General features: G+C 44.2%; 1 protein-coding gene across 7 annotated transcripts in view; it reads left to right on the forward strand.

The window, feature by feature from the left end:
• Positions 1 to 13,994, forward strand: part of WIPF3 (WAS/WASL interacting protein family member 3) — an 84,683-nt gene that overhangs the window by 43,022 nt on the left and 27,667 nt on the right. For all 7 annotated transcript variants that reach the window (XM_078059413.1, XM_078059408.1, XM_078059409.1 and 4 more), the window contains exon 3: positions 13,220 to 13,352. In XM_078059413.1, the coding sequence (XP_077915539.1) occupies positions 13,220 to 13,352 (133 nt within the window). The remainder of the gene's footprint in view (positions 1 to 13,219; positions 13,353 to 13,994) is intronic.

The raw sequence follows: 13,994 nt of genomic DNA on the forward strand, positions 1-13,994 counted from the left end.
ACTCCAAGCTCAGCGCGGAGTCTGCTTGAGATTCTCTCTTTCCTTCTCCATCTACCCCTCCCCCCACTTGCATGCACTCTAAATAAATAAATAAATAAATAAATAAATAAATAAATAAAATCTTAAAAAGAAAGTTTAAATCCATTCACCCACTGACAGACATTTGGGGTGTTCTCAATTCTTGATGATTATGAATAAACATGATCTAAACATTCATTTACAAGCTTTTTGAATGAACATAAGTCTGTTTCTCTAGGGCAGATCCCTCGGAGTAAGGATCATATGTTAAGTGTATGCTTACCTTTATATGAAACTGCCAGACTGTTTGCTCAAGTGGCTATACCACTACACAGTCCCGTCAGTAGTGTGTGAGCATTCCAGTTGCTCCTCATTCTCATCAGCACCTGGCACTATCAGGGTTTGGTTTGGTTTTGTTCTATGTAGCCATTCTAACAGCTGTGAGGAGGTGTCTCATCATGGTTTAAATCTGTATTTCCCTAATGGCTAATGACATTGAACATCTTTTCATGTTTTGCCATATATATATATTTATATTTATATATCCTCTTTGGTAAAATATCTGTTTAAGTCTTGTGCCCTTTTTTTAAAACTGGGGTTTTTATTTTCTTACTGTTGAGTTTTGAGAATTCTTTAGATACTCCGGATACAAGTCCTCTGCTGCAGAGGCAATTTGAAAATATTTTGTCCCAATCTGTAGCTTGTCTTTTATCCTCTTAACAGTGTCTTTTCCAAAACGAAAGTTTTAAATTTTTGATCAAGTCCAATTTGGTCATTTTTTTTAATGGGTGGTGCTTTTGATGCCTTTCCTAAGAACTTTTTGTCTACCTCCAGGTCACAAAGATTTCTCCTCTGTTTTTTTTCTAAAAATGTGATCATTTTAGAGTTTGCATTTAGAGCTATGATCTGGTTTAGACTAATCTATATATAAGGTTTAGTTTCATTTTTTTGCATGTGGATGTCCAGTTGTTCCAGCACTATTTGTTGAAGACTATCCTTTCTCCATTAAATTACCTTTCCAGCAATTACCGGTTTGTCAAAAACCGATGGTTGAGCCTAGTTGAGGTAAGGTAACTTGCCGAAGTTATGCCACTAATAAATGGTGGATCCAGGATTCCATTCAAGGTGAAGAGACTCTGGAATCCTCATTTTTAAGTAAGGAAGGGCTGTCTCCCACTGATAGAAGGCTGATGGCTTCCTCCTTGGGTGACTCACTCTATCAAGACCACTTAGCCACTGGCAGACTGGACTCAGATGCTCCCTTAAGTGTTAACTCAGCCAGAACAGAACTGTAAATTGTAAAACTGACCCTTGAGCGTAGCTTTTCCCACTATACCATACTGCCTTCTTGCCAACTGGCCATTGAAGATGCTTTTAGCAGCCCAACAGCATAAAAGAAGTGGCCCAAGGAAAAACAAAGGATGTGAGCGGCATGGACCACAGAGATATCAGGCAGGGTGTAGAGAATCACCTGCAGGCCAAAGAAGGATCCCTTAGTTGCCAGATAGGGCATTCCACTCTTCATCAACAGGGCCCAGAACTAGAGTGAGGTCCCAGGGTGATGACAGAACTATAGAGCACATGCACGGAGCACCCAGGTCTGGCATCCTAGGGGCAAAGCAGAGAGGTGTGGAAGCAGGTTCTGGAAGGATGAGAGTATCACCAGATCCAGATGTAAGATTCTTTTGGTAGACTTAATAGGATCCAATCCACATCCAGATCCAGAGGCTTCCACTGGCCTCTAGGGACCTAGAAGAGTGACTATGACCAAAGAAAGTCTAGATCCATTTACATTATCATCTATAATAGGTACAGTACTTTGGGAACATCTTGAGCTTTCTAGAAATTTTGGAATTTCCCCCTCTTGGTTATTTTTGTTGCTTTTGTGCCCTCTCCTATTTGAGCAATGTTCAAAATCTTAATCTATTTCAGAGTCGAAAAAGGGAGGCCATACGCTGAAAACCCTGCCTGGTGCCCTGCAGCCAGCAGGGAGGTGTAAAAGGAGAATAGGGGGCTGACACTTGGAAAGAAAGAGGTGGGCCGTCATGGTTGCCCCGAGGGAGGTTCCATGTTACCTGACGAGGGAGTTTCAGGTACAAGCTGTTTACAGTTGAGGATATCAGCCTCAGAGCTAGGGTTACTCTCTGCAGTTTCCATTTTAAGTGTTTTCAGTCCTCTTCCTGCCAAGATGGCTGCTGGCTCACGTTTGAGGCACTAATCAGACTGGTCTCAGAGTCCGTCATTCAGCTCTGGCTGTCCTTGCTGGCCCTGGCAAAGGCCTAGCTAGCACTTAGCTCCTTGGGCCCCAGCCATCTCAACAGCAACATCCTCCCATCCTTTTCCTTCTGATACCCCTTCACTGCCCCCTCCTTCCTGCTCTGGCTGTCACCCTCCTTGTGAAGCAATAGTTACCATGGTCCCAAGCCAGAGGATAATCGGACCATTGCCCCACCCAGCTACGGGCTGGCCATGTATTCCTGGGTTTTTGCCTGCACTATTTTCCCAGGTGATGTCATTACCAAGAGGCTGTCCAGCATGGTGACAGAGGGACCCTGACTTACTTGCCTGGCCTCACCTTTCCGCTCTCCCCTCACTAGCAATGAACAGCACGCTTCCCCTCTGAAGCTCATCTGTAAAGTGGACATAATACTCATAACTAGTACATCCAGCATAGGGCTGGTTGTTCAAGTGCCCTCTATGTGAGCTAAGACACATCGAGTACTTGGAACAGTGCCTGACACACACGAATGCCTTCCCATCTCTTTGTCTTATTGCTCTCGTCATTGTCCTCAGCCTTTGCATGTCGCAGCTCTGTACCTAGACTCCAGAATCACTTCTGTGCATCGTAGAGTAAAAAGAAGGAACCAAGTCTCAGGAAAAGTTGGTTATTTGAAATGAAAGAGAGGAAGGAATCCTAGGTATCAGCTCGGGGAAATGAGACAAAGCCTTTAACAGAAATGGTGATTCTGCAATCGACAGTAGTGTTATTTCATTAGTTTGCAGATTAATCTGCTGGGATGAGAGCATGTTTCTTTTTGGTAGTAAATTTTTGTCTAAAAAAAATGGAAGATATGAAACCTCAGCCAGTTTCTGAGACACTGTTCAAACTATGTTTTATTTATTAGCAATTCCTAGTGGCCAAGCCCTTGACTCCTAATACTGGCCTCTTTTTTTTTTTAGTTTACAAGGTTATTCTTTCCAGGTCCAGCATAGGTTATAAATCAGGTTTTCTCCTCATTTAAATTTTAGTGTTAAAAGCCTGGGAATATTGGCATCATTGAAAAAGAGAGGAGAGAATAATTGAATTCCCATCTCTAGGGACAGGGTGACCAGAGGTGAAAAAGTGTGAAGACAGCCTGAGGAATCAGGACTGTGGCATAACCTTCAAGACAGCAGCTTCTCTTCCCACGCCTGCATATTTTGTCAGAGCAGACAGATGGCAAAGACCCAGGGGCTAAGGTTTACACAAAGTTCATTTTAATAAAATACTGATAGATTGCTCGTACAGTTAAAAAAAAAAAAAAAGGCTGGATATGCTGGTTATTAAAAGTGGAATGGCGGGCACCTGAGTGGCTCAGTCATTAAGCATCTGCCTTCGGCTCAGGTCATGATCCCAGGGTCCTGGGATCAAGTCCCCCATCGGGCTCCCTGCTCGGCGGGAAGCCTGCTTCTCCCTCTCCCACTCCCCCTGCTTGTGTTCCTGCTCTCACTATGTCTCTCTCTGTCAAATAAATAAATAAAATCTTTAAAAAATAAAATAAAATAAAATAAAAGTGGAATGGCTTAGTTTTTGCATGTTAAGAATTTCCACTCAAAAATAAGGGGAAATGGCAGAGACAAATGATCTCACTTTCCAGAGAAATGACGGTTGGCCTTTTAGCTCTTTTGTAATTAAATCTGGATCTACCTCAAAAGAACCTTAAACTGTGGTGATAGGATGCTTTCCTCTGGGGAAAGGGGGTGGGGGAAGCACCTGGAACTCAAGTCTTGAACTTCTGTGATCAAACATGAGGTGTCCAGATGAGGAGGTTGGGCGAGTTTCATGGCGCCGCTCTCCAGTAGCTGGAACGGATGTCTGTCAATGTAGCCACGACATGGACCCCAGATTTCCAGAGTTTCAAGAACTGCCCCTGGGACCCGAAGAGCTTAGCAGGATGTGGCAGGAACTCCAGAGCTGGATATTTTTATTTATTTTTTATTTTTTTTATTTTTTTTAAAGATTTTATTTATTCATTTGAGAGAGAATGAGATAGAGAGAGAGCATGAGAGGGGGGAGGGTCAGAGGGAGAAGCAGACTCCCTGCCGAGCAGGGAGCCCGATGTGGGACTCGATCCCGGGACTCCAGGATCATGACCTGAGCCGAAGGCAGTCGCTTAACCAACTGAGCCACCCAGGCGCCCTGGATATTTTTATTTTTTAATCTGGGGACTGTTGACCTGGCTTTGAGGAAGGAGACAACCACCGGGCAGGGCACTGCCATTGGCACCATGACTGGGAATTCGGAGACTCAAGTTTTTGCCAGCGCAAACTCTGGTGACACTCTCTCCAAAGGGAACCACGTCCTGTGCCTCCTGATGACTGCCTGTTCATCTGGGCCTTCGGATTTTTTCTTCTCGCTTATCCTTAACCTCCTACTCCAACAACGAGATGCCTTACAGCCACCATTTGTCACCTACGAATTGTCCCCATTCCAGGACACCTGAATACCTGGATAGCAGTTTCAGAATTGTAAGCCAGTGCCTCTGTGGGAAATAATAGGATCATACAGAGCCCAGGGTTTCTATGCAATTCCTTTGCCTTAATTCTCAAAAGTTTTGACTCATTTATAAATTTACATGTATCCGTATCTTTTTCTCACACAGGGTGCAGTGAGATCATTTCATTCGTTTGTAACACGGTTTGATAATTTTTTCACATTCTGCATTCTTTCCTGGGAGATAGCAACTTCCTAAGTGATTATTTTTATTCATGTGCATAAGGTTTACTGTTTATGCTATAAAGTTTTATGGCTTTTGGCAAATGCGTAGTGGCAGTTGCCTGTCATTGAAGTATCCTGGGAAGTGTTTCACTGATTGAACCTCCCTGCTCCAAAGAATGCCCGATATGTTTACCTTATCTCTAGTTTTGCCTTTTCTAGAACGTCATATGAAGGGAATCCCAGAGTAAAGATAAATAAATAAGCAGAAAGAACAGCATATAAAAACTTTAATATTTGAAAGACCTGAGTAGTGCTGTAGAGAATTACAGTGTGCTTTGGAGGAGGTGTGTGGATCATATAAGGAAAAAATTAATTTGAAGAAGTTCAAAAGAAAAAAGATTTTGTAAAGTAAACAGTTTTTGATGTAGAGCTTAAAAGAGAAGTAAAAGGTTGGGCTGGTAGGCAGGGCTGGGGCCAGGGGAGCATTCCCAGAAGAGGCAAACACGTGAGCACAGGCTTAGAAGGGGAAAAGAAACACGGGAGACATCCGGAGCAGTTTTAACTCATCAAGAAATACCAAAAAAGGTTGAAAGATTCCTTGGGAAATTGTCGCTAGATTCCTTGATTTGGTACAGAATGGAGAGTCACTGAAGCATTTTGAGGAGAGTCAGACAATGGGTGCCTCCAATACAGTTATCTGAGGGCAGCCTTGAAGATACATTGGGATCCTAGTTGTGGAGACCAGTTCAGAGGCTCAGGTCCAGAAAAATCAATAACAAGGAATGCAGGTTTACCCCGCTATCTGACAGTAGAGTTCCTAGGAAACCTTTTGTAAGTCAAAATGTTGTAAATCGAGGAAGCTATTACCATCAATTTATATAGAACCACTTTGAGCATTCCCAAACCCAAAATATAACCACTCTCAGGCTTTTCTGGTACCTTAGGGCACATCTTGCTAACAGGTGCACAAAATAAATCGAGATAAAGCACAGGTGCCCACAGATACAGTTCTGTGGGATGCTAAGATGCTAAGATGGATGCTAAGATGCTGAGCGTACTTCTCGGCGAGGAGCTTGGTGGCGCTACTCTCGCTCCAGGGCCAGGCTGCCTCCGCAAGGCTCACTGCCAAACAAATGCTGAATGCTATTTTCGCTTTTTGCCTTTTTTTGCAAAAGCAAAAATCCTTTTCTGGTTTCTTGTGTTTAGTAAAAATAGGTGCTAATGTAGGTATTTTGTAAAAGTGAAATAACATGAACTTTCAAACAGCAGAGGATCCCTGTATGTGTATATGTACATGTGTGCAATCCATGTATACACACACATATATACATAGAGAGAGAGACACACATAAACACACACATAGATACAGTCCCTGAGAACAGGATCCTCACAGTCTTGCCCATACCGTATCCCCAACTCCTGATCCAATGGCGCAGAGTCAACACTCAAATCTTACATATTATTGAGTCATATTAATAGCCAACAGGTTTGCTCTACTGATTTCTATTTGCCCTCTTTTCAGGGTCCCTCTCTCCAGCAGTTTTCTGTGAACTACTTACAAATTCATTTTGCTATGGTGCAGATCAAATAACTATCACATGAATTTAATGGTGTGCTTTTGTCCAGTGTCTAGTCCACTATCCATCAGTAGACCGCCTTTTTAAATTCAAGGCTCTGGCAGAGTTAAGCCTAATCCCTGCTTCTAAAACCCACCCATGGTCCCTGTTTATACCCATGTCAGATCCCTCTTTCTCTGTATTTCTTTATTGCTGCTCTTTCCATTCCCAGCCTATATTCTTCCGTTTTCTTCTGATTATTCCCTACTGAAGAGACTTGGGAATTCATATTAAAATCAAAATTCTCAGTATTGCTAAAAATGAGTACCCACAACTACAGCTTATAGTTAGGGAGGGATTGCCATACAGTGGAACTGCTTTATAACACTGGTGTGGGTAGAAAAATGCTGGCATTGATAGGTAAACTCAGGGTAGCATACGGAAGTACAGTTAAGCCCAGCAGACCATATTAGGAAGGGCTTTGCATTTTTTATCCCAAGTGAGATGGAAAAACAAACACTGCAAGTTTTGAGCAGAGTGACATGATCTGGGTGGCAGGTGCTCTGCTAAGGGCGAACATGTTGCTCTAGGAACAAGAAAGGGCTCTTTACCTGGCCTTCCAGGACTGGAAGTCTGATCCAAGAGACAACTATAAAAAGAGCAGAAGAGATTACCTCCAGCTAAGGTCCAGAAGTGAGCTCCAGCATAGAATGCCTGAGAAGTAGAGGGCCTTGCACTGTGTGCAGGGATTTGAACTTGCTCCTGAGGGCAGTGAGGAGCCAGCAGAAAGTTTTATGGAGGGGAGGGACATGACAGGTGATATGGCCCTTATACAGGTCATTCTGAGAGCCGAGTGGAGGAGAGCAAGAAGACAGGACGCATGAAGGCCAGGTGATGGAATCCCAAGCTGATCGTGGCCTGTGGGGCGTGGGGGGAAAGTTTTCTCTTTTTCCCCCGGTTGGTTCTTTGGCTGGTCTGATAATTAAATTGACATAAGACAGAGTAACAGGAGAAAAAATGTATTTTGTATGTATAGGAGCTCATAGAAATAGGAGACTCAAAGAAGTGACCAAAGCAGGCAGCTTTTAGACCTTTTAGACAAAGAAACAATTAAGTTTGTAAAGAGTTGACAAGACATTGGTGCCTGGGGGGCTCCGTTGGTTTAAGTGGCTGACTCTTGATTTCAACTCAGGTCATGATCTCGGGGTCGTGAGATCCTTAAGATTCTCTCTCTTCCTCTCCCTCTACCCCTTTCCCCCCACCCCGCGCATGCTCTCCCTCTCTCTCTCAAAAAAAAAAAAAAAAAATTGTTTTTTTTAAAGTATTGAGAAGACAAAGAAGTTTGGGTTTGGAGTAGTAAATTAGCAAAGAAGTAACAAGGTTTGTTCATACAGCCCTCTTGGCCTTGAATTCCTATCTCTGGGGCTAAGAATGTCTCCTTTCCTCCTGGTACAAGGGGTTACTTTTCATATAGGAAATTTCTTTCCCACTAACAGGGGGACGAAGGATAGTCAGTGTCCTTGCATTGGCTGTTTTTTATGTAACTTTAATTCAAAATAATCAGTATGCCCAAATGGTATATTTGGAAGCAGCCTGTGCTGAACCCCAGCACCGGCATTGAGTCAGCTTTGCAGAAAAGGAGCCAGATTCTGGAGAAATCACTCAGGAAGAATCAATAGGAGTTTGTGATTGGATATCTGTAGGGAATGAGGAAGAGGGAAGGTCTGAGATAGCCTCCCGGCCCTTGGGCAAGGAGGTAGCTGCAAACGGTAGCCAGTCATTCCAGGGGAGGAGATTACTCCAGGGGATGGACTTCTCTGAGGGTGTAGAGAATAGGAACAGACACACCTAGAGCTCCAACGAAAGGGCCCTAATTCTGCTTTGCCTTCTGTTAAAACACAAAATTCAGCTGGGTAAACTTAAAGATCTAATAGACTTTATTCAACAGTTCAGGAATTGAGGATCATCCCATCTAGCAAATAGAAGGGAGGTCTGAGGAGCCGTACCAAATGGAAGGTTTTTGTGTTTTTTTAGGATTTTTATTTATTTATTTGACAGAGAGAGAAAGCAGGGGGAGGGGCAGAGGGAGATGCAGACTCCCCTGCTGAGCAGGGAGCCTGACGCGGGGCTCAATCCCAGGACCCTGGGATCATGACCCCAGCCGAAGGCAGACACTTAACCCACTGAGCCACCCAGGCGCCCCAAATGGAAGGTTTTTAAAAGCAGAAAGGGGTCCCTCCTCCCTCTCATGCTCGCTGTCTCTCATTCTCTCTCTCACAAATAAATAAAATCTTAAAAAAAAAAAAAAAAAGCAGAAAGGGGCGGGGCGCGCCTGGGTGGCTCAGTGGGTTAAGTGCCTGCCTTCGGTTGAGGTCATGATCTCAGGGTCCTGGGATCGAGCCCCACACTGGGCTCCCTGCTCAGCAGGGACCTTGCTTCTCCTTCTGCCCCTCCTCCTGCTCGTGTTCTCTCTCAAATAGATAAATAAAATCTTAAAAAAAAAATAAATAAAGGCAGAAAGTGGGTGGGAGAGGGAAGTCATAAAAGAAAGGAGTATTTCAGACAAGGTGAAGGGCAGGGGTCAGTCACACAAATTATCTCACTAGTGCTGGTGGGGTCAACCCAGATTGACTGGGTAAAGGTCACATTCCCGGGAGGGGCTGAAACTAAAATTAAGTCTTGGTTTGCTGTCTTGGAGGGGCAGGTGGCTCCATTTTGGGCCCGTTGTGCTGCTTTCACCCTCCTGGTAAAGGAAGTGGCTCTGTGGGAGGCGGCTGGGTTCTCAAGGGAACGTCACGGTCTGTGTGCAGTTGTTCAGGAAACCAGGCTATAGAAAAGGAGGTTATAGGGTCTGTTCTTTTTGCTGTGGATTTTAATTGAATAGTTGGATTTCTGAAAATGAGACCTAACACTGTTAGACCCCAGTACCCTTCATTCTGGAACAGCCTCACTTAAGCACATTTGGGGTGTAGGGAACATTGTGTCAGTTTTCTCTGAAAATACTTCCTGTCTGTGTTTCATATCCCAGGCTCCCCGTGTTCTCCTCCCGCAAGCTGGTAGTGGCAGGGGGAGGCAGTGCTATTCAGGCTGGCCTGGGGACTCAGGTTTGGTCCTGAAATCCAAGTACCCTGGCTGCTGAGAGCTGTCTGCCCCCAAGTGTGGAAGGCAGGAGTGGGCTGAGGGCCAAGGGAATGAGCAGACTGTGTGCCTGGAAACCTGATAATTAATTTTAGGTTTAACAGCCACATTGGAGAATGTACCTTTCAGAAGCTGCAAAGCTGAAATTGTATGAAGATGGTAGGGTTTAGATCATCCTTGAGACAAACAACCTGCTAGATTTGGATTAACCGGCTGGATTTTTTTTTATTAATGTTTCTCACAGAAATCAGTATGAATCAGATGCAGGAATGGCATATAGTGGCAGCGTGACAAACAGCGGGACATGCGTTTCTGGGCTGGACTGCCATTCCCCGCCCCCCACCCCCAACCACACCGAAACCGGATCAGCTCATTTGCTGGGATGACAAAGGGACATGCGAAAGCTTTTCTGATTTATCAGGATGGGAGAACAGACACTTCACCACCCTTGGCTCTGTTAGAACTGTCAGTCAGTTTTTGTCTTTGTGATCTTACTGGTTCACTTCAGTTCTTCAGCCTTTGGATGGCTCAGGGTGGGTTCATTTGCATTGCTCTTCTGCTACTTTGCATCTTTTTGGGATCCAAGCTATTCCATTTGGAGCTCACTATGGGGGAACTGAGTCCACAAAAGGTTTATGTGCGACTCAACAGATTGTCACACTCAATAGCAATGTGGAGGAAGAACAAGAACAAACGTTGAAGTAATGTTTTGGTTTGCTGAGTGAGTGTGTGTGTGTGCGTGTGTGTGTGCGCACGCACTTGTGCGCGCACCGTGAGGGAGGCACGTTTAGTGGATATATTACCACAGGAAAAGTGTCCAGGAGTGGCTTTTTCTCTGTTGATTATACTTTTAGTGACGTTGCTAGTAACCAGGATTTGCATAGAATAAAAGAACGAGTGAATATCTGGAAATCTTCTCTTTTCTGTTTCTGTACCCTTGTAACCACAGTAACAAGACTTCTTGGGGTTTTTTAAAAAAGCAAATTATGAGTGAATTGTTAAAAAATATTGCAGGTGGAGTAGAAAAGACTGTCACAGTGTAATACAGTTTTCAGTGTGCAAATGAATATGTCCTTAGATGTCCTTTTGTACAAAACCCATTCAGCCTAAATCTCTAGGGTCACCCTAGCCCTGAAGTTACTGGTTATTGACCTCGAAGGAGAGGCTTGACTGATACCATCTCAATTATCAGGGGAGGGAGAGCCCTCTAGTGGAAAGTCATCAGGGCCAACAAGTGCAGCGGGAAAGGAAGCCAAGAAGTCAAAGAAGGAATATTAAATTTAGTCGAGCAAATTGAACTGCAGCATGTACACGTGATATGACTTGCCGTATCCTCCTGCTGATTTGGAAGATGTTTATCTACACATCTGTGATGTGGAATCGTCAAGAACCTATTGAGGCCTGTGCTAAGTAGGTACTCAAAATAATTATCCCAAGGACATATAACCTTCTTCATAGCCCTCACCTAAAAAGCTTGGGATGGGCAAGTTTGGGGAGTAGGAGATACATTTCGGTAATAAACAGTCAAGTTTAAATTAGATGAGATGACCCACTCCCACCCCAGGATTATTAGCTATAAGGTTTGTTCATGGGTCAAGCTGCTTCTTTAAGCAGAAGAACGCACCGTTCTAACCTTTGCCTTCCCCAAGGCTATCACCTGAGTTGCACCATGACTATCATCATAATTCAATGTGTGATTTATCTTGTAACTAGGAAGAAAGCTACAAAGCACTCTGTCCCTCTAATCCCTGACCACAGTACATGTCTGAGATTGTAATGCTAGATTTTTGCAAAAATGTTTATACCCTCTTGACTAGAGTCATGATATTTCTGTTGGCTCTTTATTCTTGTCATTAACTACTTATAAATAAAATGAGAGACTTTAAAGATCTTAAAACTTTGCAGTTTAAAATTATTTATTGATATTAATTGTTTATATAGAGAGACTTTTTAAAAGCATGTTGTATGAGAAATTCCCTGTTGTACGTGTGCATTAATAATGCATTCTAAAAACCAGGTAATCATTAGGGTTGGGGCCCTTTGCTTATCGCTCTATTATTGACCATGATCCATGAGCCCCCCTCAAGGGTTCAAAAAGCTTGTTTCCAGGCAACAAGAAGCGTATGCCCTTCAAAGCCCGCGGAAGATGCCTTACCAGTGCAGTAGAGTCAGCCAGTAGAAATGCACTCTCAGCACACTTTAGCTAAAACCGCAATTGCCCTTGTTTTTAGCCTGTGACACGGGAGAGTCTCTGACTATGTAGTCGACAAAGCTGAATTGTCCTTTTCTGAACAGAAAATGGCCAGAGCAAGGATTTGTAAATCTTATCTATACTTCGAGGACCATCTTAAAGTCTCGTATCTTCCTTGTGGCCTGACGAATATGGCCATTTCTGAACCCTTGGTGGCTTTCCTCTCTGTAGGACTTACGTCATGTGCTGCATTATGTAGTGGCTTAATTCCATGCACGTGTGTCGTGTCTCCCTGGCACGCACGCATGCCCTTGAAGGCAAGGCCAGTGTATTCTATACGTCCGGGGTCTAGTTCACTCACTCCTTCATTCGTCTGGTAGTCACTGCAGATATGTCTATCTGCGGACAGGTCCTGTTACTCTCTCTAGAAATGCATTTGTGGGGCGCCTGGGTGGCTCAGTCGTTAAGCGTCTGCCTTCGGCTCAGGTCGTGATCCCAGGTCCTGGGATCGAGCCCCACATCGGGCTCCCTGCTCGGCGGGAAGCCTGCTTCTCCCTTTCCCACTCCCCCTGCTTGTGTTCCCTCTCTCACTGTGTCTCTCTCTGTCAAATAAATGAATAAAATCTTTAAAAAAAAAAAAAAAAGAAAGAAAAAAAAGAAATGCATTTGTGAACAAAACGAATAAGATCTTTTTCCTGACAGAGTCCTGTGTGGGTGGTGAACCTTAAACTCGTAACCGCGAATGGCCATTTTCCACAAGGAAAGATAAATTTATACAAGGTGATAGGAATTGCAGAGGAACGAGGAAGATGGTACCCGAAGAGAGAACACTGGGGGGCCTTCCTTAGACTGGAGGGTTAGAAAAAGCCTCTGAAGTCATGATATTTCAGCTGAAAACTAAAGACACATGGTACCTCCCATACAGCAGGTGCTAGGAAGTATTTCTGGCTTTGAGAACTGTTTAACCAGGTCTCCGTGCACATGGTATAAACCTTCTGTGTTTCCTCCTGGTTGTGTCTCCCAGTGCAGTCCTCCCCCTCCCCTTATTTGCCGCCAACCTGCATCCGTTCTGTCCGGTGCTCCCTGGTTCTGCGATCCCATGGACACCCCTACCATGTCAGCCCAAGCTACAGCGGAAATGTTTAAAAACAAAATTCAACTGAGTAAATTTTAAAGATCTGATTTTATTCAGTGATTCATGAAATCGGGCAGCAGCCCATCTAACAGAGAAAAGAGATAAAAAGCCCATCTAACAGATAGAAAAGAGCCCCCAGGAGCTATACAAATTGAAAGACTTGCATAGGCAGAAGGGAGTGGGACACAAGGAAGTTGTACTAGCAAAAAGTAGATTATGATACTGTATGTGGTTATACTCAAATCCCTCTTGTTCCCTTACAGGTAGGTACAGACATTTCCAGCTTGAGAAAGGCAGACCCCAAAGGTCGGAGTGCACTGTTGGCTGATATCCAGCAAGGAACTCGCCTACGGAAAGTCACCCAGATCAATGACCGCAGTGCCCCACAGATTGAGAGTAAGTGAGCAGCTGGGCCGGGCCTGCCGTGAGTCAGGGGCAGGCCATGTGGGGCTCAGCCGGGCACCGCTGGCTTGCTCAGGGCAGGGGCAACACTAGTTACCCAGGACGCACTTTGGGCCTTCGCAAACTTGCACGATGTATGGGCCACGTGAGTGAGAGAGTCAGAGCTCCTTTCCAGGTCTACAGATGGTTTAGAGCATATCTTCTACCACTGTTCGAATGCTAAACAAACAAACAAGCAAAAACATGGTGGGATACTTTTTTTACATTGTGATAAAATACACATAATATAAAATTCACCATTTTAGCCATTTAAAGTGTCCATTTCAGTGGCATTTGTACATTCACAGTGTGGTTGCAACCATCACCTCGGTCTAGTTTCAGAACATTATCGTCACCCCAGAAGGAGACCCCACGCCCATTACATGTCACTCCCCATTCCGCCCCTCCCCCAGTCCCTGGCAGCTGGTCTCTGTGGGTTTGCCTCTTGGGCATATTCATGTGAACGGAATCATACAATATGTGGCCTTTTGTGACTGGCTCCTTCACTTAGCATAATGTTTTCAGAGTTCATCCATGCTATAGTACACACTACAGGTCTTTACTCCTTATTGCTGACTAATATTCCATCGTCTGGAT

This window comes from Halichoerus grypus, chromosome 12 (assembly GCF_964656455.1).
Source record: "Halichoerus grypus chromosome 12, mHalGry1.hap1.1, whole genome shotgun sequence".
In the NCBI taxonomy this organism is placed as follows: domain Eukaryota; kingdom Metazoa; phylum Chordata; class Mammalia; order Carnivora; family Phocidae; genus Halichoerus; species Halichoerus grypus.